At 46.1% G+C, this 26,259-nt stretch overlaps 1 protein-coding gene across 3 annotated transcripts in view; it reads left to right on the forward strand.

Moving 5' to 3' along the window:
* Positions 1–26,259, forward strand: part of RIPOR1 (RHO family interacting cell polarization regulator 1) — a 1,634,668-nt gene that overhangs the window by 871,011 nt on the left and 737,398 nt on the right. For all 3 annotated transcript variants that reach the window (XM_078671049.1, XM_078671050.1, XM_078671048.1), the window contains exon 9: positions 26,053–26,096. In XM_078671049.1, the coding sequence (XP_078527175.1) occupies positions 26,053–26,096 (44 nt within the window). The remainder of the gene's footprint in view (positions 1–26,052; positions 26,097–26,259) is intronic.

Here is a 26,259-nt window from a genome sequence, read left to right on the forward strand (position 1 = left end):
GCGTGGTTACCGAGACTCGACCTCTGATCCCCAGGTCCGAGGTCGAGCGCCCTAGCCGTTAGGCCAACTCCTCTCCTCTTTTAATTTTATTACCCTTTTTCTGTTATTTGAAGCCTACGTGATTTCAGACAATACTAAATAATATGTTACACTTTAACTGGGTCACAAAAATAGCTGAAATCTATCCTGCCTGAGCCCCCAAAAAGCCTTGAGATGGCACTGGGTCGCGAGACAAAGGTAGACGTAGGCAGAGAGGGGGGGGAGGGGGGTTCAGATAGAGAAATAGAACAGACAGAGGTCAAAGAGAGAGACGGTTCACTCTCCTAGTGGCGCCTTTGGAGGTTGGGGTGGGGGGGGACGGGGTAATTGTCCACTTTGCCCATGCCTTAGAACGTCTTCGAGTGCGTGCCCGGCCAGTACCCGTCACCAGCAGTACAATAATAATACTAATAACAACAATATTAATGATGATAATAATTATAATAATAATAATATCAATAATATTAATAACAATATTAATGATAATGATTATAATAATAATAGCACTATTAATGATAATAATCATAAGCCCCGCCTTTAACCCCAATACAACCAGTGTCTGGACTCTCGGTAGCACCAAAAATCCTCAGTACCAATGTCTGCCCTGCCAGTACCCCAGCACCAGTGCCAGTCCTGTCAGTCCACCGCCCCCCAACCACCCCCACCGGTACCAATGTCTGCCCTTCTGATAACCCAGTGGCATTGCTTATCCTGCCGGTACTCACACCCCCATCATACCAGTATCTGCCGTCCCAGTACCTCAGTACCAGTGTCTGCCCCACTAGGACCCCCAGTGCCTGCCTGTCAGTACCTTCAGTACCAGTCAGGAGCGGCCCGTGCCGGTAAGAGCGGTGAGCCCTGGTGGGTGGATTCGACAGATGACGACGAGGTAAAATTATTTATTTATTTAATTTCCCCTCGCCTTCATCTGTCGAATACTCTTCTCCCGCCCGGCCCCACCGCCTCACCGATTTTACCTGAATGGGCCGCTCCTGGTACCAGTGTCTGCCCAGCTAGTATCCACAGTACCAGTGTTTGCCCCGCCAGTTCTGTCAGGACCAGTGTCTTCCCCACCAGTACATTCAGTACCAGTGTATTCCCCGCCAATATACCAGTGTTTGCCACACCATTACCTGTCTGCTCTGTCAATACCCTCAGTACCAGTGTCAATACCCCCAGTACCAGTGTTTGCCCCACCAGTACCCTCAGTAACAGTATCTATTCCGCCAGTACCCTCAAGACCAACGTCTGCCCATCCAGTACTTCTAATCCGGAATCAACGCCAGTGTCGCACGGCCGCGGGTCCAGGCAGATTGTCAAAACCCTCTGAGCTGCAGTGAGTTGCGCTGATGTCTCTTTCCAACAATCTTCTCTTTTTTGGCTTTTTCTCTGGAGTTCCCTCCGCGGACCGTCGCCGAAGGGACAGCTGCGCAAGCACGAACGCTGCCGGTGGCAGTGCTGGGAGGGGCGTGGGGTAATAAGATATATTTTACAATCAGGCAGTTATCAGGGGAGGACCAGGGCACCGTATCTTTACGCAGAAGTGGATGTACCGGCAGAAGGAAACAGGGCAGAAGGCCACGAAAAACGAGTGCAACAGAGGGCAGAAGGCAACGAAAAACGAGTGCAACAGAAGGCAGAAGGGCACGAAAAACGAGGGAAACAGAGGGGTAAAGGGCACGAAAAACGACGGAAACAGAGGGGTAAAGGGCACGAAAAACGACGGAAACAGAGGGCAGAAGGGCACGAAAAACGAGTGCAAAAGAGGGCAGAAGGGCACGAAAAACAAGGGAAACAGGGCAGAAGGGCACGAAAAAAAAGGGGAAAACAATTGAAACAGAGGGCAGAAGCATCACGCATTGGATGACAATATTTTAAGCGTGTGGGCTCAAACATCGCGTTGTCATGTCGCGCGATGTAAAGTCACCGATGTGACACGCTAACCAATTAAATGCCCGCATTTGCGTCGCAACAACGTGCGATGACAAAATTGCCGATGTGACTGCCATTGCGATGTTATGACCGCGATGAAAACTCCCGCGCGGTCTTTGTTTCCGATGGATCGTCATACAACCACTACATCTGTATCATCGCTATGTGAAATCATGGCAACTATACAAGCGCTACGTGGCACCCTAGAACCGAAGCAGGACATGGTCACCAACGACGTCAACCTATTGCGGGCAGATGTGCACAACATTGCTAAGAAAGTCACAGTGGCTGAAATGCAAATCAACGGCTTGCTCTCCAGAGCAAAACGACTAGAGGAGCAGATTCAGATACTTACTAAACAGCCTGTGATCACCACGGCCCATCCTACAAGGAGGGACGTGCCAGGTGTAACAACATTCATGTTATGGGGGTCCCTGAAGGGGCAGAGGGACCAAGTGCCGATCTCTTTTTGGAAGACTTTATCCTCAAAACACTCCATCCCAAGAAACTGCCTAAATATTTCTCAATAGAGAGGGCGCATAGAGAGCTGGGCCACGCAACGCCTGGGCACCCCTCCATGCATCCTTATAGTAAGAGTATTCAGCTATAGGGACTGTGATGCGATCCTGCAGGCGCACACACACATGGTGACATCCATTCTGAAAATTCAACCATTATCTTCCCGGGCTTCACCTTCCAGGTGCAGGGTCTCTGGCGCACCTTTGAGGCAGTCAAGAAAGCATTAAGGGACAAAGACTTAAAATACATGATGATGTATCCGGACAAAAACTAAGTAGTGGCAGATAGCAGAATATTGCATTTCGCTTTCCCAATTGAGCCGTAGGACTGGCTTGAGGGCTAGGGAGTGGCCAGCCGCAGGAAGAGTAGGGAACTTCGAGTCCTACCCTTAAACACAGAGACAACGGGGCGCGACTCAACCAGTTTAAGAGACCGACCCCAAGATCACTGAACAAGAAATGAGATTCTGTCTTACACAATCTGAAGAACCTTGTATTAAGACTCCATTGTGGGGAAGGGAGTTGTACATAGATGGCTATTGTTTTGAACGCCTGATTTGACAAAACACCTGGGTGGGGTTGCCCGGGCTGTTGTTGCGGGGATTCTGCTCATGCACAGAACTATGCATAGGCAACCAGGACCTCAGTGTATTGTCGTGTATCAAGAACCCCCAATCCGACTAGCATTAGTGTCTCATTCGTTCTCCGTGCTGCAGCGAAGCTACCAATGATTAGACAACCCAGAACAAGCGACTTAGGAACCTCTCAGGAATAGTGGGAATCAAGAACACTCTTTCGTTTTTATTCTCATATATGTCCACAACGTAATCAGAGACACAGTATAGATTAAAATTGTTATTTTAACTACGTGCTCTAGGATTCAGTATCTTTGCTAATATAAGTAAAAAGATGGATAAAATGAATACAATCAGCATTGTTACAATTCCATAAAATACAAAGGGACAAATCATATTATAATGATAGTGGAACCAGGTCTATAGTACCCTGTGTTCCACCCTCCCCTTGCGTATAGCTAGGTATTATAATAATAGATCTGTAGGTTAAAACTAGGAACCCCATACCTCCAAAATCAGGTGAAGTGAATCACATCCCAGATCAGCACAGCTCCTTGTAGATGTAAAGGTTTTCTCCAAGTGTGACTCTCATGCATGCAATGCGATATTAAAACCACCAGAGTTTCAGTAATGTGCAGCTGTGTGCTGGTTATATCTAGAGCGTGGGCCGATAAACATGAATCAACAGCATACATTGTTATTTAACCTTGAACACTGGGTACAGACTTGAGGTCATGTTGTAAGTCTAGAGATGTGATAAACAGACCATTCTCATGTGAAGGAAAGTAAGCAGTTTGTCTTCAAAAGAACAGAGGCATGTAGTGTTGTGTGCAAAAGCGGCAAAATGGTGTTTGAGCACTTATACTAACATAGCAATGTGTGCAAGCAGAACCGTATCCTCACTACACCCTCCCCTGATCTGGCCAACGAACAAAAGGCAACATAATAAGAACGCAGAGTTCAAGTTCGTGTGAGACAGAAAGAAGTTCAGTTTTGTCAAAAGGGTCATGAGGAGGTGAGAGGGATAAAAAACAAAAGAATGTCTTTAAAAATAAGAAATGCGAGTGGAAAAAAAATTCACCATGGGGAGAAGAAAATAAAACAGTAGTATTGCAGGCAGAGCATGTTGGACCGCTGCCAATTTTAACCATCAGCGTGTATGCACAGTATGTTGCAGCAGCCTCCAAAAGGAAGTCATTGTTATTATCAGCAAAGACATCCGCCTTCCAATTTAGTAATGGAAATGAGCATACATGTTCTTCGATAGCAGGAGACTCTAGCACAATCAGAGGACAACTAGCGTTTTCTTCGCGATAACTCTGTTCCAGGAAGTCATGTGCAGCCGCACATATGCTCCAATTTGCCAAAACTCTGTGCTCCGCCGCGCAGGCCATAATCCCGATTCCAGAACAGGCCAACTCATGAGCCATTAAGGGACTCATTAGATGATCATAATCTGGAGCAGGAGAAACCGTATTTGAGGGACAGAGTTCTAATGCCCATTCGAATTGGCAATCCAGGCAATGGAACACGGGCTGAACACAAGTAAAATATGAAAAGCGGAAGGATAATCCGTATGCCACGCTCAATGTGGCCAATGGCAGCACTCCTTCATCCTTCTGTAGCCACTCTTTCAGGTGCATTTCACTTGTTTTATAGCGCTTCTCATACCAGTGTAGGGTGCTGGAGCATTTTACATCACACACATTATACGGAGGCAAAAATTCATACATATGTAAATCATTCTATAGAAAATGTTACATAAGACAATGAGTGAGTAAGTAAGTAAAAAATGTATTGTTTTTGATTAGTTAAAATCATTACAAAAATACATTCTGATAAAACTTTTTGGTTAAATTCCTTTTGGATCAGTGGACTGTTAAAAAGATTTTATGTACCAGGACATGCATGAATGATAAAAAAAAGTGCAGTATATCCATGGTTCGTTTTCCTTGGAGCCTCAGGGGTCTATGTGCAGGTTACAGTACCACTAATCCTTTGCTGAGCAGCAACTTGAGATAGGAACTTGAATAGCTTCCCATTTAGTTGTGGGTCCCTTGAGTTAAAACATGCAAGTACTGCTTGTCTCCGAGTGTGTATGCCACGTTCATTAATGTGAGTTTTTAGGAGACCTACCCCTTCTTCTTGTAGTTTGATGCAGGAGCATATTATGTGTTCAATATCCTCGTTCCCAACTCCGCATAGCCTGCACAAATTCCCATAGTTCTTTCTCACCCATGGTGGGAGATGATGTATGACTGGTAAGATCCCTAACCTGTATTTTAGAAAGGTCTCTTTAGACTTCCTAGAGTACCCCAATTCAAAGTATGCTTGTGGGCCAAAACATTTGTAACTGCACAGAGACATCCATGCGTGGCTCCTGTGGGCAAATGTGGCTTTATCTTCTGAGAGTGAAATTGTCTTTATATCCTTGTTTAAGATGCTCTTAAAGTGCGAGTGCGTTGTCGGAATTTCCCATAGTTCACTAGTCCTGTGGCAGCCAGTGATTTATCCAAATATGTTTTAGCTGGCGTGGTGGATGTGCTGCACAGTTCCTGCCAGAGCTGATGGTTCAGTGTGTTCCTGGCGGAACTTTTGATTTATGCCAGCACTTGATGTACGAACCTCGCCTTGCGTGTAGTTGCTTTGTTAGACCAAGCTCTAGGTGAATCTGTGCTGGCGAGGTATATGGCGGGAGGTTTAGCATTACTCTATATGCCTTTGCCAAGGTGGTATCCAGCAATGAAGCGTCCCTGCCTCTCAGTACCTCGCTGTCGTATGTTACTGTTGATGGGATTTTTGATTGCCCAACACGAAGAAGTGGGCCAAATGTTGGTCCAGTCAATTTTGTTTTGAGGATCCTTAGCGTTGTCGCAATCGCCATTCCTTTCCTCTTGATGGTTTTAAGAATTGACTGGAGCCGCAAGCCATCCAGACGTCGCAGATCACAGAAGCTCCAAACGCACCCTCTGCAGTAAGTGAAGAAGAGTCCGCACGTACGTCCCAGAAGATCCACATAACTCCTTCAACCCCGTCCCCATGGCGTGATATTGTCACAATCCTATCACACTCAGAATGGCGGATGATGGCATATTAACAGCAGAATATATTGGAGCGTTCTGCCGGCTTTATCGCTGGTGGCACTCGGTGCGAGAATCTTTTTTGGTGTTCCCCAGTGACGTCCTCTTCCAAAGATTCCCTCACTACCACCCTCCAATACTGTCCTTCATCCTTCTGTAGCCACTCTTTCAAGTGCATTTCATTTGTTTTATAGCCCTTCTCAAACCAGTGTAGGGTGCTGGAGCATTTTACATCACACACATTATACGGAGGCAAAAATTCATACATATGTAAATCATTCTATAGAAAATGTTACATAAGACAATGAGTGAGTAAGTAAGTAAAAAATGTATTGTTTTTGATTAGTTAAAATCATTACAAAAATACATTCTGATAAAACTTTTTGGTTAAATTCCTTTTGGATCAGTGGACTGTTAAAAAGATTTTATGTACCAGGACATGCATGAATGATAAAAAAAAGTGCAGTATATCCATGGTTCGTTTTCCTTGGAGCCTCAGGGGTCTATGTGCAGGTTACAGTACCACTAATCCTTTGCTGAGCAGCAACTTGAGATAGGAACTTGAATAGCTTCCCATTTAGTTGTGGGTCCCTTGAGTTAAAACATGCAAGTACTGCTTGTCTCCGAGTGTGTATGCCACGTTCATTAATGTGAGTTTTTAGGAGACCTACCCCTTCTTCTTGTAGTTTGATGCAGGAGCATATTATGTGTTCAATATCCTCGTTCCCAACTCCGCATAGCCTGCACAAATTCCCATAGTTCTTTCTCACCCATGGTGGGAGATGATGTATGACTGGTAAGATCCCTAACCTGTATTTTAGAAAGGTCTCTTTAGACTTCCTAGAGTACCCCAATTCAAAGTATGCTTGTGGGCCAAAACATTTGTAACTGCACAGAGACATCCATGCGTGGCTCCTGTGGGCAAATGTGGCTTTATCTTCTGAGAGTGAAATTGTCTTTATATCCTTGTTTAAGATGCTCTTAAAGTGCGAGTGCGTTGTCGGAATTTCCCATAGTTCACTAGTCCTGTGGCAGCCAGTGATTTATCCAAATATGTTTTAGCTGGCGTGGTGGATGTGCTGCACAGTTCCTGCCAGAGCTGATGGTTCAGTGTGTTCCTGGCGGAATTTTTGATTTATGCCAGCACTTGATGTACGAACCTCGCCTTGCGTGTAGTTGCTTTGTTAGACCAAGCTCTAGGTGAATCTGTGCTGGCGAGGTATATGGCGGGAGGTTTAGCATTACTCTATATGCCTTTGCCAAGGTGGTATCCAGCAATGAAGCGTCCCTGCCTCTCAGTACCTCGCTGTCGTATGTTACTGTTGATGGGATTTTTGATTGCCCAACACGAAGAAGTGGGCCAAATGTTGGTCCAGTCAATTTTGTTTTGAGGATCCTTAGCGTTGTCGCAATCGCCATTCCTTTCCTCTTGATGGTTTTAAGAATTGACTGGAGCCGCAAGCCATCCAGACGTCGCAGATCACAGAAGCTCCAAACGCACCCTCTGCAGTAAGTGAAGAAGAGTCCGCACGTACGTCCCAGAAGATCCACATAACTCCTTCAACCCCGTCCCCATGGCGTGATATTGTCACAATCCTATCACACTCAGAATGGCGGATGATGGCATCTTAACAGCAGAATATATTGGAGCGTTCTGCCGGCTTTATCGCTGGTGGCACTCGGTGCGAGAATCTTTTTTGGTGTTCCCCAGTGACGTCCTCTTCCAAAGATTCCCTCACTACCACCCTCCAATACTGTCCTTCATCCTTCTGTAGCCACTCTTTCAAGTGCATTTCATTTGTTTTATAGCCCTTCTCAAACCAGTGTAGGATGCTGGAGCATTTTACATCACACACATTATACGGAGGCAAAGATTCATACATGTGTAAATCATTCTATAGAAAATGTTACATAAGACAATGAGTAAGTAAGTAAAAAATGTATTGTTTTTGATTAGTTAAAATCATTACAAAAATACATTCTGATAAAACATTTTGGTTAAATTCCTTTTCGATCAGTGGACTGTTAAAAAGATTTTATGTACCAGGACATGCATGAATGATAAAAAAAGTGCAGTATGTTCATGGTTCATTTTCCTTGGAGCCTCAGGGGTCTATGTGCAGGTTACAGTACCGCTAATCCTTTGCTTACTAGCAACTTGAGATAGGAACTTGACTAGCTTCCCATTTAGTTATGGGACCCTTGGGTTAAAACATGCAAGTAGTGCTTGTCTCCGAGTGCGTATGCCACGTTCATTAATGTGAGTTTTAAGGAGACCTACCCTTTCTTCTTTTAGTTTGATGCAGGAGAATATTATGTGTTCAATATCCTCGTTCCCACCTATGCATAGCCTGCACAAATTCCCATAGTTCTTTCTCAGCCATGGTGCGAGGTGAGGTATGACTGGTAAGATCCCTAATCTGTATTTTAGAAAGGCCTCTTTAGACTTCCTAGAGTACCTCAATTCAAAGTATGCTTGTGGGCCAAAAAATTTGTAACTGCACAGAATCATCCATGCGTGGCTCCTGTGGGCAAATGTGGCTTTATCTTCTGAGTGAAATTTTCTTAATAACCTTGTTTACAATGCACTTAAAGCACAAGTGCGTTGTCAGAATTTCCCATAGTTCACTAGTCCTGTGGCAGCCAGTGATTCATCCAAATATGTTTTAGCCGGTGTGGTGGATGTGCTGCACAGTTCCTGCCAGAGCTTATGGTTCAGTGTGTTCCTGGCAGAATTTTTGATTTTATGCCAGCACTTGATGTACGAACCTCGTCTTGCGTGGAGTTGCTTTGTTAGACCAAGCTCTAGGCGAATCTGTGCTGGCTAGGTATATGGCGGGAGGTTTAGCATTACTCTATATGCCTTTGCCAAGGTGGTATCCAGCAATGAAGCGTCCCCGACTCTCAGTACCTTGCTGCTGTATGTTACTGTTGATGGGATTTTTGCCGTTTGTCGCAATCGCCATTCCTTTCCTCTTGATGGTTTTAAGCTGGGTCGCAAATTGGCCCCCTTTATCAAACATGACACCTAAGTACTTATACACATTGCAGTTCGTGATTGCGGTTTTTCCAAGCGACCAAGCATGGGACCGCTTTTTTCCATTAATAGTCAAAGTTTTAGTTTTATCTATGTTGACTTCTAGTTGGTTTTCATCAGCGTACCCATGCAGTGGGTTAAGTAACTGTTGTAAACCTACTTGAGTGTGGCTACTTAAAACAACATCGTCTGCGTATGACATGCTGGAAATCGGGTTTCCTCCGATTCGAGGGGCGTGTGCATTACAGGCGGTGAGGACTGTTGTTAAGTCGGCTGTGTAGAGGTTAAATAGAAGGGGTGCGAGAACGCACCCCTACTTGAGGCCTTTAGTTGTTTGTATGCGCCTCGATAGATGGGAGCCATTTCCAAGCTTTACCTGTATCCATGTTTGGAATGTAGTTCTATTAGGAGGTTCAGGAAGGACAAGGGAACCCCCCAAAACACCAATTTTCTCCAAAGGTTAGCTCGGTTGGCGTTGTCGAATGCCGCCTAAAAATCCACAAAGCAGAAGTGGAGAGATTGTTTAGTTAAAATTGCTTTGTCCATGATTAGTGACATTGCTAAAAGGTTGGTTGTTGTACCTGTCTCTCTACAGAACCCCGTTTGACTTTGGGGAATTATGTTTTGCTCTGTTGCCCATTCTTGCAGCTCTGTTAGTAGGTTCCCCGCAAAATATTTTGCCTCTACGTCCAGCAGTGCAATTAGACGGTAGTGTTTTGTCCCCCGCTTTAGAAATTGGTGAGATGACTGAGCCCTTCCAAACAACCAGACTGTGTAACAGAGCTGAGGATTGGAGCTAGGGTTTCTGACCAGTATTCTGGGTCTTGTTTAAAAAGAGCTGGTGGAATCCCGTTTGGCCCGGGTGCTCCTTCTTTCCTCCCTGTTCATATTTGTTCCCTGATCATGACGGTGTCAATTTCGGTAATCTCAGCCTCATTGGTCATCACAGTTTGTAGTTGGGGTGCAAATTGGTCATCCTTGCTACTATTAAGTCCTAGTGCATGTTGCTTAAAGTGACATTCTAAAAAGGAGGCCCAGTTGTTTTCTGTTATGTATGTTGTTAACCCGCCATGTGCCGGATGTAGGAGTTTGTTTATCATTGCCCAGAAATGTGCACTGTTATTTCCTTTAGAGTCGTAGTGGAGTTTGGCACAGAATTTGTTTTCTTGTTTTTTTCTTATGTCCCATTTAAGTTTCCTAAGTTTGGTCTAGCTCTTTCGAAGCTGCAGAAGTAGATCTGTCTCCCCCGGGCGTAACCTCAAAAGCCTCAGTGATTTATTTATGACTATTTTTTAGACTTTTCAGAGTTGGCCTTTGAGCACTTGTAGCCTTCCCCGCAATTGTTGGACAGTTAGAGAGGAAGTGTAGGGCTACGGATGAATAAGAATTTGAAAACATAGACGTAAATGTTTCCCACATGTAAGTGTGGTTTGCTGTGAGATGGCTAAGCTCGTTTAGCTGTTGTTTTGCTGCCAGGAGCACCTGCCAACGCCGGGATCACAGACGGACTAGCGGAGGACTGGAAGTCCCAGGAGGCAAAGAGGCAGCCCACACAGATCGTACTCACCTGAGCCTGCAGGGGTATTAAAAGGACCTCGCCGCTCCCGCTTCGTGGGACGCGCGCCGGCGTGCGCCGGGCGAAGCTCGGGCGGGCCCGTTTGAGCCCAGAAGAGGACGGGCCGGGCCCCCTCTCTAACCTGTTACTTCGGAAAAGGTCAGTTTTCACTCTCTGCTCAATTTATAAATGATATTTGTCTAGCTCTGGCTTTTAAAAAAAACTTTCCTGGCTTATTAGTGCGACATTGAGGTCCCTATGATGGCTCTTGCTGGTGGAAAGGGGAAGTACCCGCCCACGAGTGCTCCGTCGCTGGCACCCTAGACCAGTTTATAATCAGGGCAACCTCGGTATTGGCCCATGAAATTGCAATGACCGAGCGAAGACTCTCTTTGGAAACAGCACAGCCCGAACGTTCATCCTTGGGAGGGCTGATGTATGCAAGGTCTCCGGAGAGACTTGCGGAGGGGACTACTGATACCTCAGCTCGGGGGAGAGCTACTGACCAGTCCCCTTACGTTTTAACAACCACATCAATTACTTTTGAGACTATTCCTGCTCTGGAACCCCCAGTTAACCCCAAACCTGTGGCACCAGTACAAACAGCCTCCGACTCTATCTCTTTATCACGAGTTTCAACAAGGTCGATACGCAGTACCAAGCCTCAAGCTACGGTCCACGTGCCTAAATCTGCAGCAAAGAGAAAAAGGGATGGGGGCCCACAGAGGAAGAAAAACGCGAGAACCCACAAACCTAACCCGATTGGGATCTCCCAGGTTCCCACATTGCCAGCCTCTCCCGAAAGGAGGTCATTCTCCGCTTCCTTGGGCTCACCACCGATTGATCTGGTTGGGGCCCTACCTTCCCATGTTGATAAGGCCTTTTGGAACAAGTTGGGCGTGTTACTCACCTCCTCGTTGACTCCTATTATCGAGAGACTATCACTTATTGAGGACAAATTGCTGCACCTTGACTTACTCTTTGCAGCAAATCATCCTAATGGGGACAAATCTTTGGATTCCCAACGGGGACCCCAGACACAATCGAGAGTACTTCATGTAATCCTCGGAGCACCATTCAGCAGCCATGTGTACCGCCCAGCTTGCCATCTATTTCTGCTACAGGGACTGTTGTGGGCGGTACCATTCCGAACTCTAACCATACGCCAACAGGGGGGGGGGGGCATTAAATAAGCCTTCGTCCTTAGGGCCGCTTCCTTTAGGGGGAGTTAATGTTTCTAATCCCTCGCATAATGTTAAAGGTTATGATAATCGCCCGCCCCACATTAGCCCTAGTGTAGTGAGTCCCTGCCTACCTTGTATCAATCTACCCCCTGTCTCGACCCCATATGTGGTTATTTTGGTAAAAGTACCTGTGTTGGATCAGGGAGTGGTGGAGACCTATATCGAGCTAAAATAAGTGCACTCACTGGTTAAATACAAACAAACCACTACCACCACAGGTGCACAGTAAATTCTATTTGCTCGAAGAGTTAGTTGGGTGGGCCAAGGCAGGAAATGCTTTGAGGGAGACTGCATTGTGATTAATTTCAGAGACTGGAGGGTGGTTGACTACATAGGTACCTGGCACACGGGGAGGGGGGCCACTGGGATTCAGTCACTCCCCCTAACCTTCTTCTACCCTTACCAATTAGCTCATCCTCCATTAGAGAGGAGAGCTAGACTGTGGGAAAGATGCGACACACCCGCCCAGGTGGCTAGTGTAAATTCCTGGAACCATACCTCTAATAGTTTGCCATCAGTTCCCCTCCCTGTAAGTAACAGGTTCAGTGTTTTGGACCAGGTGGATTGACTAACCCTTGGATACAATCGTGGTCCCAGCTCAGTTATATCAGGACCTCAAATCGGTCCGGAGGGTGCCTTCTGTTGTGGTGGCACAGTGGCTTCCCGTGAGGAGGAGGGGTATGGGGAACCCACCAGGGTGGTTGCTGGGGATGTACAGGATGTTAGCTCTCTCATGTTGGGTTGGGAGGGGGCCAGAACCCCTATATCTACCCAGGGTCCTATTGCTAGTCCTCGACAGGCTAACGAATCGCAGTGGCCACCGAATGGTGAAGCTCTTGACCAGCAATTGACGATGCCTGCTCCCCCCCCCCCCAAGATATAATGAACGCTGTAGGGAGCATGGTTTCTAATCCTAATTATATTGGAGAACTCATTGGTGAAGGCGAGGTAGCGAATTCATTTGAGGACATTGTTTCAGGTCCCCCCATTATAGATATGCAGAATCACAAGATACCAGTACATCAGGGTGCAAAAATTCTGTCCTGGAACGTAGCTGGTCTAATCGCCAAGCCGGATCAACCGGACTGGGGCGAATTTATCGATACACAGGAGATTTGTCTATTCCAGGAGACGTGGTCCCTGAACCCCACACATAGAGTAGGGTTCCCAACTTTCTGTAAAGGAGCCAGACAGGGGCCTTGGGGAAGACCCTCGGGAGGATTGTGTATATGGGTTGGCACACATCTGGAATGTGAGGTAAAGCTGATAGAAACCCACCCCCGGATATCTTATGCATTATGGTCATCCCCATTAATTCTCCAAAGTTTGTCATCATCAATGTTTACTCTCGTCCTGTTATGTATGGACAGACCTTACAGACCCTAGATTGTCTGGCGGCCTTTCTTTCTAGGCTGCCCGACCGAGTCTTCGTTATCATTGGGGGGGATTTTAATTGCCATTTTGAACCCCTAATTGGCTTACCCGACCCCATTACGAGTGAAAAGGATTCATCCTGGGGAATCACAATTTGTAATCATTACCCAATCAAGACGTGGACACCCCTAGTACTTCAGATGACTACTCTTACCCTTAACCACTCTCTAAGGGCTTGTAACGGTCGCTTATCTGGTGATATTCCCGGTAGGTATACCTTTGGGAGGACAGGTCAGAATTCAACTATAGATTATGTCCTGGTAAATGTGGATTCTTGGCATAGGATTTTAGATTTTCAGGTGCAGCCTTGTACAGAAAGCGACCATAATCCTCTGGTCATAACTTTGGACTGGTCCAGACAGGAATCAGCACATGGTGACAATAGTTTACCTCCACCTGATTTGCTATTAACAGAGGGGGGCAGAAGGATCCGATGGGCAACTTTTGCAAAAACTCCGGAGGCAATAGCATCTCTGTATAAATCTATTATCCCCTTAATTGAAAGGGCATGTCTCATTACTGAAAGTGCTGACGCTAGTGATTATCTTCAGGAGTTGGGGAATAATCATTTGGATTTGGTAGAAAACCTGGCAGGGTTCTTTTTTTAACGAGTCAATCCCTAAAAGGGAAAAAGTCCGATGTAACAACCCCTGGTATAATAGGGCTTGTAAAGACGCAAAAAGTTCCCTTTTGATAAATCTTCAAGAGGGGGGCAATATGGGTATCAAGGAAGCAAGGGCACATTTTAAGAATACCATTTTAGCGGCAAAAAGAGATTGGGAAACCGATAGGTGGCAGGCAATTAAGACCGCCGTAATTGATAAAGACCCCAGAGGGTTTTGGAACCTGGTGAAAACAGGTAACTCCGAGTGTAGGTCTGCCATCGAACCAAACCTCGGGGAAGAGGTCTGGCGCTCCCATTTTAAACTTTTATATTCGAAGAATGGTTTGGGAAATTCTGAGACGGACTACCCAGCCATAGACTTAATGGAGGTTATCCCGGACTATATACCACCCTGCACATTGGGGGAGGTATCAGTGTCTCTAGCCAATGTTTTGCCGAATAAGGCCCCAGATTTGGATCGGGTCCCAGAAGACTTGTTTAGATCTGAACCGACCATCTGGACCCCATATTTGCAGTCTTTCTTTGACGCTGTTCTGTGTGGCATGAACCATCCCCCAACTTGGGCGGGGGCAGAGATCATCCCCATTTTTAAAAAGGGGTCTCCCCTGGACCCGGGAAATTATAGGCCTATTAGCCCAGTAGACGTAACCCAAAAGATCTTTGCCCGTGTTCTATTGGGAAGACTGCAGTCCTGGATGGATGACCATAATATTTTAACTCCGTTACAGGCAGGTTTTAGGACCAAAATTTCAACAATTGATCAGCTGTTTAGACTCCAGCTGATCCATTGGAAAACTATAATATTGGAAGGTGGTTCTCTCTACCTTACGTGTGTGGACCTCAAATCTGCGTTCGATATGGTAGATCGAACCCAGTTATGGACCTTATTGCTTGAGATGGGAGTACCAATCTACCTTTGCCAACAGCTCAAACGACTCCATGATGGCACTTTTGCCAGGGTAAAATCCAGAAAAGGTGGCAAACTTACAGGGCCCTTCCCGGTTGAGAAGGGGTGAGACAAGGATGTGTCCTTGCACCTACACTCTTCTCCCTCTTTCTCAACGGTTTAATTGAGGATCTGTTAGCTGTAAGGGCTATAGATTCCCCCGAACTTGCTAATCGCAAAATCCCCGCACTGATGTTTGCGGATGACACGCTGCTCCTGTCTATAACACCTATGGGGATGCAGTGTGTCCTCGCCGCATTTAGCATGTTTTGTAAGAAAAGAAATCTGGAGGTTAACATAAAAAAACAAAGTACATGGTCTTCCATGCCAACTCCACCAATTGTCCCCACCCTAAGCTGGATTCTAAGCCCCTAGAGAGGGTCCCGGTATTTGATTACCTGGGGCTCACTATAAATAACAAAATGGAATGGGTGCCGCAGATTACTAAGGTAAATCTAAAACTTACCCAAGCTAGTGGGGGCATTTTAAAGGTCCATAAAAGTTGTGCTGCAAAAGTCATTGGCCCTCCAGTAGAAATGTATAAGGTTCAAGCAAGGGGGGGGGGCACTGTGTACGGAGCAGAACTATGGGGTCACTCCCCTAGCAAATCTTTGACAGCAACCGAAAATAACTTTCTAAGACAACTTATGGGTCTCCCCCAAAGCACCCCACTAACCCCATTAAGGCTGGATTTGGGTGTCTCCCCTATAGCTGATACGACTGCCTTCCCCCCACTCTAGTACTGGCGACGGCTTTGGAGCACGCCGGAACTGGAACATTTTAAGGAGGAGTTAAAATCAGTCATGTTAATTAGGGGGGCAGGGAAGATCCCCTGACTGTCTTTTATTCGGGATTCATTCCGCAACATAGGGAGAAATGACTTGTGGACGGAACCCGAACAGACCTGCTTAGCTACCTCCAAACAATCTCTAACTGCGGCTTGGACTGGATATAGAATGGAGCGTCTAATCCAGACCATAGATTCCTCCTGCTTAACCTCTAGGTTCCTGGACGTTAAGTAGTGTTATAGTTTGGAGTCTGGTCTCGATATCAACCAGCCCCTAGATGCCAAGAAACTGTTTCTGTAATTTAGACAGGGACGCTTCCGTTCTATGCGTTTATGAACAGGTGGGCGGAGGAAAAAAAGCTATGCCCCGCTTGCAAAATTGTAGAAGAAACTGAGATCCATGTGATCTTTTTTTGCTCTGCATACAGGATGGTTAGGGCTAAATGGATCCTCCAACTTTGTAGGAACCTGGGTATAAGAAGCCATATTGTGGCCTATAGGATACTCAAATATGACACCTGCCCAGTTGCTGTTGTTACAATTGCCAAGTTTTTATTCGCAATGTGGTGCAGATGTAGGCGGCATGTGATAGGCTGATTGGAGATCCTTGACGTTCTCTAACTTTGTTATGATCAATTATTCTGATTTATAACGCCCCTCGAACCTTTCGACTCTTTTTAGAGCTTTTAGCGTAATTTATTAATTTTTTTTTTAATTGGCTTTTTTAAGAAAATGATGATTAAAATGCTACTAATGTTGCCCTCAAGCATATTATTAATGTATGTGTAAAGGCTTGATGCCCCATCTCTGCATGTGTGTTTGTTGCTGTAGTCGGGATAGTATTTGATAATTGTAATTGTAAAATTTTCTAGTGCTTTTCATATGGCCTTTTAATCTTCCCAATTTTGTAATCCTTTAATTGCCACTTTTATGTAGATGTTGATATACTAATATTACATTGTACTTTGTACTTTTATGGCTGTAATCTGCCGAAATAAAGTGTTACTGACTGACAGACTGCATTGACTTTGATTACCTTCTCTTAGCAGGCCAAGTTAACTAACCTTTAACCAGAAAGCGTAAAGCTCAATTATTAGATGGGGACCTTTGATTTTTCCTTATATTAATTTTAAACAAAATGAGTATAACATCGAGCAATTCCATGCAGGACCAAACATAAGGGAGTGTTATTTGCTCTTCACTCAAAGTCCATTCCATTCCGATGTATTTAATATGTTTAATATAACAGCTGTATTATACAATCACGCATACTTATTATAGCCAAATTACACTGGGAAAAAACAGCTATTCCGGTTTCCGTTGACAAATGGTTTACCCGTCATCCTCAAGTCTACACAATTGAGGCACAAGAAAACAAAAGCAGAAAGCTTAACTATACATCACCTTAACTCAAACTTCCTTTACCAGACTCCAACAAAAAATCTGTCATCATGATTACACTGATACACAATGTGCCCAGACATTCACCTCACAGAACTAAACTATGCAGCTCAACAAACTTTCACACCTTCTCCATCTCCCACAAGCAACACAAACATCTCCACAAGCACAATACACTGCTCCCCTCACTAGCTTACAGATGTGCAGCCTGCCACTCCCAACATGCCTTACACGAAGTCACACTGTCTGACCAAACCAATATGACCAAGTGCCAGGCCTAAGAAAGCACTTAATTTGCACACAGTACCACACTCTCTGGAAACTGCCCCAGTAAATATACTGGACAAAGAAGAATTAGAAGTTAATGCTGAGCAAGAAAAACTAGGCGATGTTTCAAGCATTTACCCCCGACGAAGGGCTATAAAAAGCCCCAAATGCCTTGGGTTGAAGTAAAGATTCGCTGCTTTGAACTATTGTTTGTATGGGATCGTATTTTCCAAGGAGGCCTGGATGGGCACATGTGAATACGTGAAGTTTCCTAAATACAATTTGTTTAACATGTGGATAATTTTCGAAAAAAGAGAAAGAATGGCAACATAACGGTGAAAAAAGGACGAACATACCTAAGGAGTAAAATGATGACAAATTGGTTGGATTTGATATCCACAAACATGCTGTGCATCTGGGAGTGGAGCGGTGTTGAACCGCTCCCCAGATGGCTTTTCTCAATGAGTGTGCTTTGAGGGCAAGGCAAATCCCAGTTTCGCACGCAAATCGGCAAGGATGGAAAAAGACTTTATGGATTTAATAGGGACTATAACGGTGTGCATGCCACCACTTCCATTGATCCAGTAAATGTTGGGACATATTCTGTAAAACACAATGCTGACATCGCTCCAGTAGACCATACTTAAACATGTTTGACGTAATACAAGAACCAAACACTTCCTGCCCCGTTCGGACATACCGAGGGATGCCCCGCCACTCCTCCGGCTGGCGGTGACATATTGGCGGAAGGCAGTGAGGTACACTTCCCCCGTGACTTCGTATGCTCCCACGATCCCACTTCTAGGCATCTCACTGGGCTCGGGCACGCTCACGACAACCAGGCTAGCGCCATGGCTGGACGCGGGTGTGACACATGTGGGAGACCTGTTCGCGGAAGGGCGCCTACTGCCCTTTACGGATTTCAGGACTTTACACAGCGTTCCCAGAGGCTCGTTCCTTATGCACGCAGGCCTGGGTCATTATGTAACGCACACCTGGGCACCTGAAGGACGGGAGGCACCTACTAACCCCCTGGTAACGATGCACTACCTTATGGGCACGGGCGGTCATTTAACCAAATGGCTCACAGCCAGCATAAAAACCGGAAGGGCGGTCTCGCTAGAGCCACTCAGGGCAGCATGGGAAGGTGACATTGGCAGGCCACTGCGAGACAACGAATGGGGACGCATCCTCCAGTTTCCCAAGAGAGTAGCCAGAAACCCCAAGTACAAGTTTATCCAGCTGATGGTGCTACATAGGGCCTACCTGACTCCGCATCGCCTGCACATGATGTTCCCCGACGCGAGTAGCAACTGCCCCCGATGCGACGCTGACGACGCATCACTACTACATATGCTATGGCAATGCCCCAAGTTGGGCCATTACTGGGCCACCATCGCTGACACGCTTGAGGGTGCTGGCGCCCGGTCCCAACCACTCACCATGGAACATACACTATTAGGCCTGGGACCGTCGACACGCACTAGGTCAGTGGCGACACGTTTCACGGATTTGGCCCTATTACTAGCGAAGCGAGCGATCACCATGAGGTGGAAATCCCCCAGACCCCCTGACCCGGACTTATGGAAAGCAGAGGTAATAAAGTGGGGCAAGGCGGAAGGCGAGGCACTACAACGAGAGGAACGCAGAGGTCTCAGGAAAACACTGATCTCCTTAGACTGGTTCACTGTGCTGGGGACCTTTGAGGCTGGGGAGGAGGAGGAGGGCGGAGGCGATACGGATAACTCAATACACGCGGGCTGATTGGGCCCAACCCTTCAGGTCATTCTTGATATAAGGTGCACTATGTTGAGGTGCGGGGGACCCCGTACCATTGACGATCATATCCCAGCCTGGCCAAGTGTGGGGGAAAATGTGAACACCGAGGAACTGTACTATACGGGGCATCTAGTGACCAGGATGTAAATATCGCAATTATACGCATGTTTGTGGAGTGCCGGGAGGGTTCCATGCGGGTGGGGGGAGGGGGTGGGTAGGTTGGGAAATGTTCGGTCGTTATGGTTTCTCATGAAATTGAAAATCATTGGTACTGTGCCCCTGTAAACACTGAGCAGACATATGACTGCACAATTCTGATTTTTGATATGCCTGGATGTGTATGTGACTGCTCCAATTACTATGCTAATAAACAGATTTTCAAAAAAAAAATACAAGAACCAAACACTAGAGCCATACGACCAGTGGTGTAGCTTTGGAAGGGGTGGTGTTTGGGATATTACACCCCCCTAATAATTGTATTCTGTAGTACATGGTTGGGAACAGGTGCTATCAGTCGGGTATGTTGAGGTGACTAGGATTTCACCTAGACTTTTTACATGCACACACACTATAAAAAACACACACACACACTCTGTCCTCTTTGTCATTGAGTTTGAGTTTAAGGGATTTGTAGAGCGCGCATACACCAGACGGTTTCTTGGCGCTATGTAAATACTGCTACTCAGGGGGCAGAAAGATTAAAGAATATGGCAATTTAAGAGGGAAAGGCTTGGGTAAACAGGAAGGTTTTGAGGCCTTTACGGAACAGGGGGTACTGGCAGCAAGATCTCAAGTGGAGTGGGAGAGAGTTCCAAAAAGCGGGAGCCGTGGTAGAAAATTTGGAGCCTCCCCACTTTTTCCGTTTGAAGCGAGGGACCACCAGGAGATGATGGGTAGCAGAACGCAGTTCTCTAGGAGGAATGTAGTCTTGGATGGCTGTATTAATGAAGGACGGGGCAGAGCCAGTCCGGGCTCTAAAGATGGTACAGCCAAGCTTGAATAAGGCACGCTGCCGGACAGGGACCCAGTGAAGGGATACGAGCAGGGGTGTGACATGTTGTGATTTAGGTAGATTAAAAGCCAGTCGAGCGGCCAGGTTTTGAATGAAGTTCTTGGAAGTTCTTAGAAAATGTTGGCTATTTTTGCAAAATATTTTGTTTTAGGTGCCGCTAACAATCTGCACTGCTCTTCGTTCTGCTGATCCTTAAGCCCCCCCACATGTTCTGCTTCTCAGACAATATATGTCAACAAGATATGCTAGTGTTATTGTTGGGAAATCTGAAGCTTCGCCACCCCCCCATCTTACTCACCAAGCTACGCCCTACAAGCAACCATTGAAACCAGACGACTTCAGCAGGTAAAGAAGTACTCACTTACAGCACACTATAACTACATCAAACGCTACCATTCAAGTACAAAAATGACTGACTCCAGCGTATACAAACGGAATAAAATGCACCACAAGACAATCTCAAAGTACTCTGCCTCTTTTGCCACACTCTTCGCAAAGCTTGTTATTTGTACAAAAAGGCAGCTGCTACCCACACCCAGGCAAAATGTGTGGCTTTCACAACACCATAGGGTACTACACTTTCTCACATTTTCCTTCCATTGGGTAGTTCACTGTGCTACCTCTCGCTATATGCTGCTTCTATTCTCCCACATCAGACTTATGAAGTAATTGACCATGCACCTTAGCACACTATGGGGTACTATCTGTAGGAGAGTAGGGTCTGCTTCCTATGTTCACCCCCGCTTTTTGCTCTGATCCACTGGTTTTTCGACTCTGGTGTGGCTTTGGGCCTGCTAATCAGACCCACAGCCCAGCTGTTCTCTCTCTAAATTCATACCATGTACTTTAGGTACATATCCAATTGGGTATTGGGTCACCTTTGTGAGCCCCTGTATAGTGTACCGTAGGTACCCAGGGCATAGGTGCATCCCAGGCCTACCAGGGGCTGCAGCATATCTTTTGCCACCCCTGGCTGGCCATCCAAATTGACACAACTGGCTGATCACTCAGCTGGGGCAAGGTCATGTAGTCACCCCTTGCTTAGGTATAGTATTCCTATACCTACCATTATATATAGACACATATATACCTATAAGTCACTCCTATGGCAGGCCTTAACAATCCTGGAGTCAGAGTGCATGGTTTTATGTGAGATGGTGCTCTAGCATGAGCTGAGCCTGTTTGCAGCTTTCGGAACCATGTCCTTATAGCTGTTCTATGATATAGCCATACCATATACTCTTAAATGCATTATAATCCTCGCGGTTATAGATAACTTTGGTTTGGCTTTATCAAAACATGTTGTGTAAGGTGTCATACGCTTTGGAATACTACCCCCCTGCCAGTTCTGGCGGCGGGGGTAGCATTCCACCCTTCTAGAGGGAGAAGACATGTAGTTGTAGCTTTACCCGGTTAAAGTTAAACAGAGCCTCAGTATCACAAAATGGATGCTGCTGCCACAGACACAAGTTTGACCTTCAGCTGGGAGCCCTTCCAGCGAGGGAGGCCTGGACAATAGATTTCCTGCCTTGGGAGGTGCTAGCACCTCCCCAGACAGGCTATAGTGTATTGGGGCAGGGTGGGTTGAAAGGAATGAGACTCTGCCTGGGGCACACATGGTGCTCCATGCATAGCCCGGTTCAATGTAATTTCACTGGCAGTAATGCAACTGAGGCGCACCTCATTCAGCAGTATACTCAGATTAGGCCATACATTCAGGGATTAACAAAGTATGGGTCATGAGCATTAATACATTTGGGGTTGGTGCCTCTCGGGACAAAAAACACCCTACTACCTAGGTGTACATATACACAGGGATATCAAAGATAATCCCCAAGTAACTCAAAATGAATAATCCAATATCCCGGCACTCAAATGTGACAATTTAATTGCTTATATGTTTACCATATAGGACTTATTTTGCGCACAGATCCTGAACATTCAGCCACAGGTGACAATTTTGGTTCATATATATGAATAGGTTTAATTAACACACATTAGAAACACCATCAAAAATTGGTTTACAAAACAAACAAAGAATGATACAAATTTCATTAGTGAAAAACTGGCCAAGAGAGGGTGATGAACACTATATACAGGACAATTGATGTTTATATGTCCTCCTCTTCTTGATCCTCAAGAAACAACAGCCGACACGTGTTTCGTCACGTCATGTGACTTCCTCAAGGCTGCAAAGATAATAATTTATTATGTTTAAAATCCTTATAAAAATATATCTCATCTAAAAAAAATTCTATTTCACAGATGAACACATTATGTCCTTGATTGCAGGAAGGTAGTAGAAAAACCAGATGTGCAAAAAGGAAAGAAAAGTGGAGAGATCTCAGGAGCAGTTAGATTTTATTACACCCTATGCGTGACCAAAAAGGACTTTTTTCGAAGTACCTAAAAGAGGCGAGGTGCAAGTGCCCGTCACTAGAGGGAGAAGACATGTAGTTGTAGCTTTACCCGGTTAAAGTTAAACAGAGCCTCAGTATCACAAAATGGATGCTGCTGCCACAGACACAAGTTTGACCTTCAGCTGGGAGCCCTTCCAGCGAGGGAGCCCTGGACAATATATTTCCTGCCTTGGGAGGTGCTAGCACCTCCCCAGACAGGCTATAGTGTATTGAGGCAGGGTGGGTTGAAAGGAATGAGACTCTGCCTGGGGCACACATGGTGCTCCATGCATAGCCCGGTTCAAACCAGTTGCTGGGGCACTCCAGCCCCAGCTCTGGCGCGAAACTGGACAAAGGGAAAGGGGTGTAACCACCCCCTTCCCTGGTCCCACCCATAGGGGGGACCTAGCAGGTAATCCAGCCTCTTTAATTCGTATAAAGCTAGGAGCTGAGTCTAGAGACTTTAGATTATCCTGAACTGAAACTCTGAAACGAAACTCTGGACTTTCGACATTCTACTGCAACTAGAAGACTGAAGAATCTCCCTTGTGGTCAAGGAGTGACCACCCTGTGCAAACAGGCACCACCAGTAACTTGCCGGTTTGCTCATTGGCGCTCCCGACGGAACCCGACGACCTAGCGACGCAGTCTCTGGACTTCCAGACTTCTCTGACCCCGACCCACATCCAGAGCAAAGCTGAGACCTGTGGCGGACACGAGAGACGTGGGACCGGACATCCTGCAGTACCTGCTTTTTGCTAACTGTGCAGCTTCTGAGGCGTCCTCGAAGTTGTGCTTTGGACCCTGAGAAGTCCAAACCCCGAGCAGTAAGTGCACCGAAGCTCAGCCCTCCACACTCAACGAGTGCCGCGTGGGGCCTGCGCCTGCATTTCTCCTCGACACGTCTTCGCGTTTGCTAGCCCGTTGGCTAGTGGCCCTCTTGAAGACTCCATTTTGAAACAACGCTGCTTGCCTGGTTGCTCTGGGTTTGCTCCTGCTTTCCTGCAAAAGGGAAGCCCCTCAGACCTTTCTGGTCTGAACAGAAGCCGATCTTCACATCCTGCGTGGGTTGCCTTTGCCAAGGCTTGTTGACTCCAATCCGGAAGCCGACACCGCCTACAGCGGGATCCTTCGTGGGACAGTCCGTATCCAGCTCCTGGTTGTCGTCGACGCCTCCTGGTCCACGTGGCTGCAGAGACAAGCTTCACGATATCGCCTGATTGCATCTCGACATCGCCTGGTTCCTTCCTGGTCACTGGCTAGTGACCCAGACTCTGTCCCCTCTGCTTTCAGGTTCTTCACCTCCTCGATCCACCCTTGGATCGACCCGGACATTTTCCTCCTGGTCGCCTGCAGCATCTTCTTGCAGCTCTCCATAGGATTCGACAACGAAACCCGACACGACTTGACACCTATGCACCCGGCTTCCCTGGGTGAGATAACTCGAGTACTCCGGTGCTCCCGTGGGTAATAACTATCCAAGTGTCCTACTTTAACTGGGTTTTCCCGTAGTCCACCCGGAAGATCCGAAATCAACTAGTTTCTAAACTTTACGTTCCCATTGAAAGTCTATGAGAACCCGCGTGTCGGTTTAGACACTGCACACGCATCCTGTGGGACTCCTGCTTCCTAACCTTCGGTTACTCTGTGTAGCCCCACCGATTTCCAAGGCCCTAGACCTGTTCACCTGTCCTTTAGTGGTTCTTATACCACTTCTTTAGTATATGGTTTACAAGGCCAATAGGGCAGAATTGTATTTGTGCAACTTAACATATGCTTATTAAGTTACTTGTGCTGTATCTCGAACTCTGACCTCATAAAGAGTGCAGAGGGGTTGTGTTAGAAATAAATACATATATATTTTATATATACCTTGTGTGGTGTCCTTTCATCTGGTATTCAAGGGGTTATTATTGGTAAAACAATTGGCTTCACATCCTCTCTGAAGTGTTAGCCTAAGACTGCTTTGTCCATGCTACCACTAGGATAGCTGGTCTGTAAGGTTGACTTTACAACCATCACCATAAGGGTTGTTTGGACTGATACAGGGTGCCCACTAGAATAGTGGACATCACATATCAGGCCAACTTCTCACACTATCCCATAAAATTTCCCACAACAGGGTGCTACTCTTCCCCAGCCTAGCTCTCCAGGGGGTGTACCTTCCCCAACTTTACATACCATGGACTAATCCCAAATGCACCCTCTGACAACAGGGCACGCTCTTTCCTAAGATTGCACAAGTTTATATGGCACATCTCAATTTGCCCACATGTTCACTCCATCAGATACTTCTCCTTCCAACCTCTTGCGACATAGTACTTTTCTTCTACCACTTAGCACACATAGAGTACTTCCTCATGCAACAGGGCACTGCTCTTTCCCCAGTTTGAACTAAAACACACGCAGGTGTATATGGTACATTCACATTCACCAGATGTTCACTATATGGGCTACTTCCCCTTCCAACATGGTACTTCGCTTCTCCCACATCACACACATGGGAAATTTTCCCATGTAACTTCTCATGACAACGCTCTACTCTTACCCACTTTTGCATAATCCAGGGTTCCAAGCAATGGCGTACTACTGACCTTCAATTTTGTGTTTGACTGTGTATTCCCCCATACAACCTCACGCGACAGGGCATTACTCATGCGCATGTCGCAGCAACACACACAAGTGTATTATAAGGCTGCAACTCTTATCTGCATCCACGATACTTGGCAATGCACAACCAGCATGGATCTTCATACAGATGGGTACCACACTCTTCTTCAGACTATTAATAAACGTATAGGTTCTTTCAGCCAGGCCTCTTCATCCATTTGTGTGCTATTGTGGCATTCACATTTTCTTCCGCCCACTGCAGCATGAGGCAGTGGGTCAGCCCATTTTAGCCATTGGGTAACTTCACTGTGAGGGACACCATCCCGCCCTTTCACTAAGAACAGTACATCCATACACAAAGTGTTTCCTTTTAAAGCCAGGCACTGCTATGTTGATGTGTGCTTTTTGAGACCACAGACATATTTGTACTCATAGCCAATGCTTTTGGAAAGATTGAGGGCCTTGCAGCCTCCACTTCAATAAGGTTTTGCAGAACCTATGACAAGACAAAAAAAGTATTGATAAAGCCAAAAGGCTGGCACCTGATGCTTGTTGAATTTATTTTTGGAAAGCATGTATCATCACTAATATCCCTGACTGCAGCTCCCCCGCCTTTTTTTTGTTTTTGTTTGTGCAATTGCCCGGAGATGAACTGATGCAAAGCATGGGTAAAACAGTGGTGGACTATTTGGCAACTACAATGGCATAAAATGTAAGTGGATCTAATGGTGTAAAATATGTAGGGAAATGATGCTACAGAGTGTGCGAAGGAGAGATACTGCTCTAATTGTTTCCTTTTCTTTTTCTTGCAGGTTTAGCTGGTTTTGCCAGGTTATGTGCTGGAGACCAATATGAGGTTAGTTTCAACAGTGGAAAGAAAGAGTTCACTGGATCAAGTTCTAGAGAAGGAATAGGCTCTACATGGTGAATGCAGAGCCCATTAATCTCGTACACCTGAATGATGTGACCACTACTCAGAACACTGAGTCTTTAACTGCTACCATGGTTAGTCTTTCTTC

Source organism: Lissotriton helveticus, chromosome 12 (assembly GCF_964261635.1).
Source record: "Lissotriton helveticus chromosome 12, aLisHel1.1, whole genome shotgun sequence".
Lineage (NCBI taxonomy): Eukaryota > Metazoa > Chordata > Amphibia > Caudata > Salamandridae > Lissotriton > Lissotriton helveticus.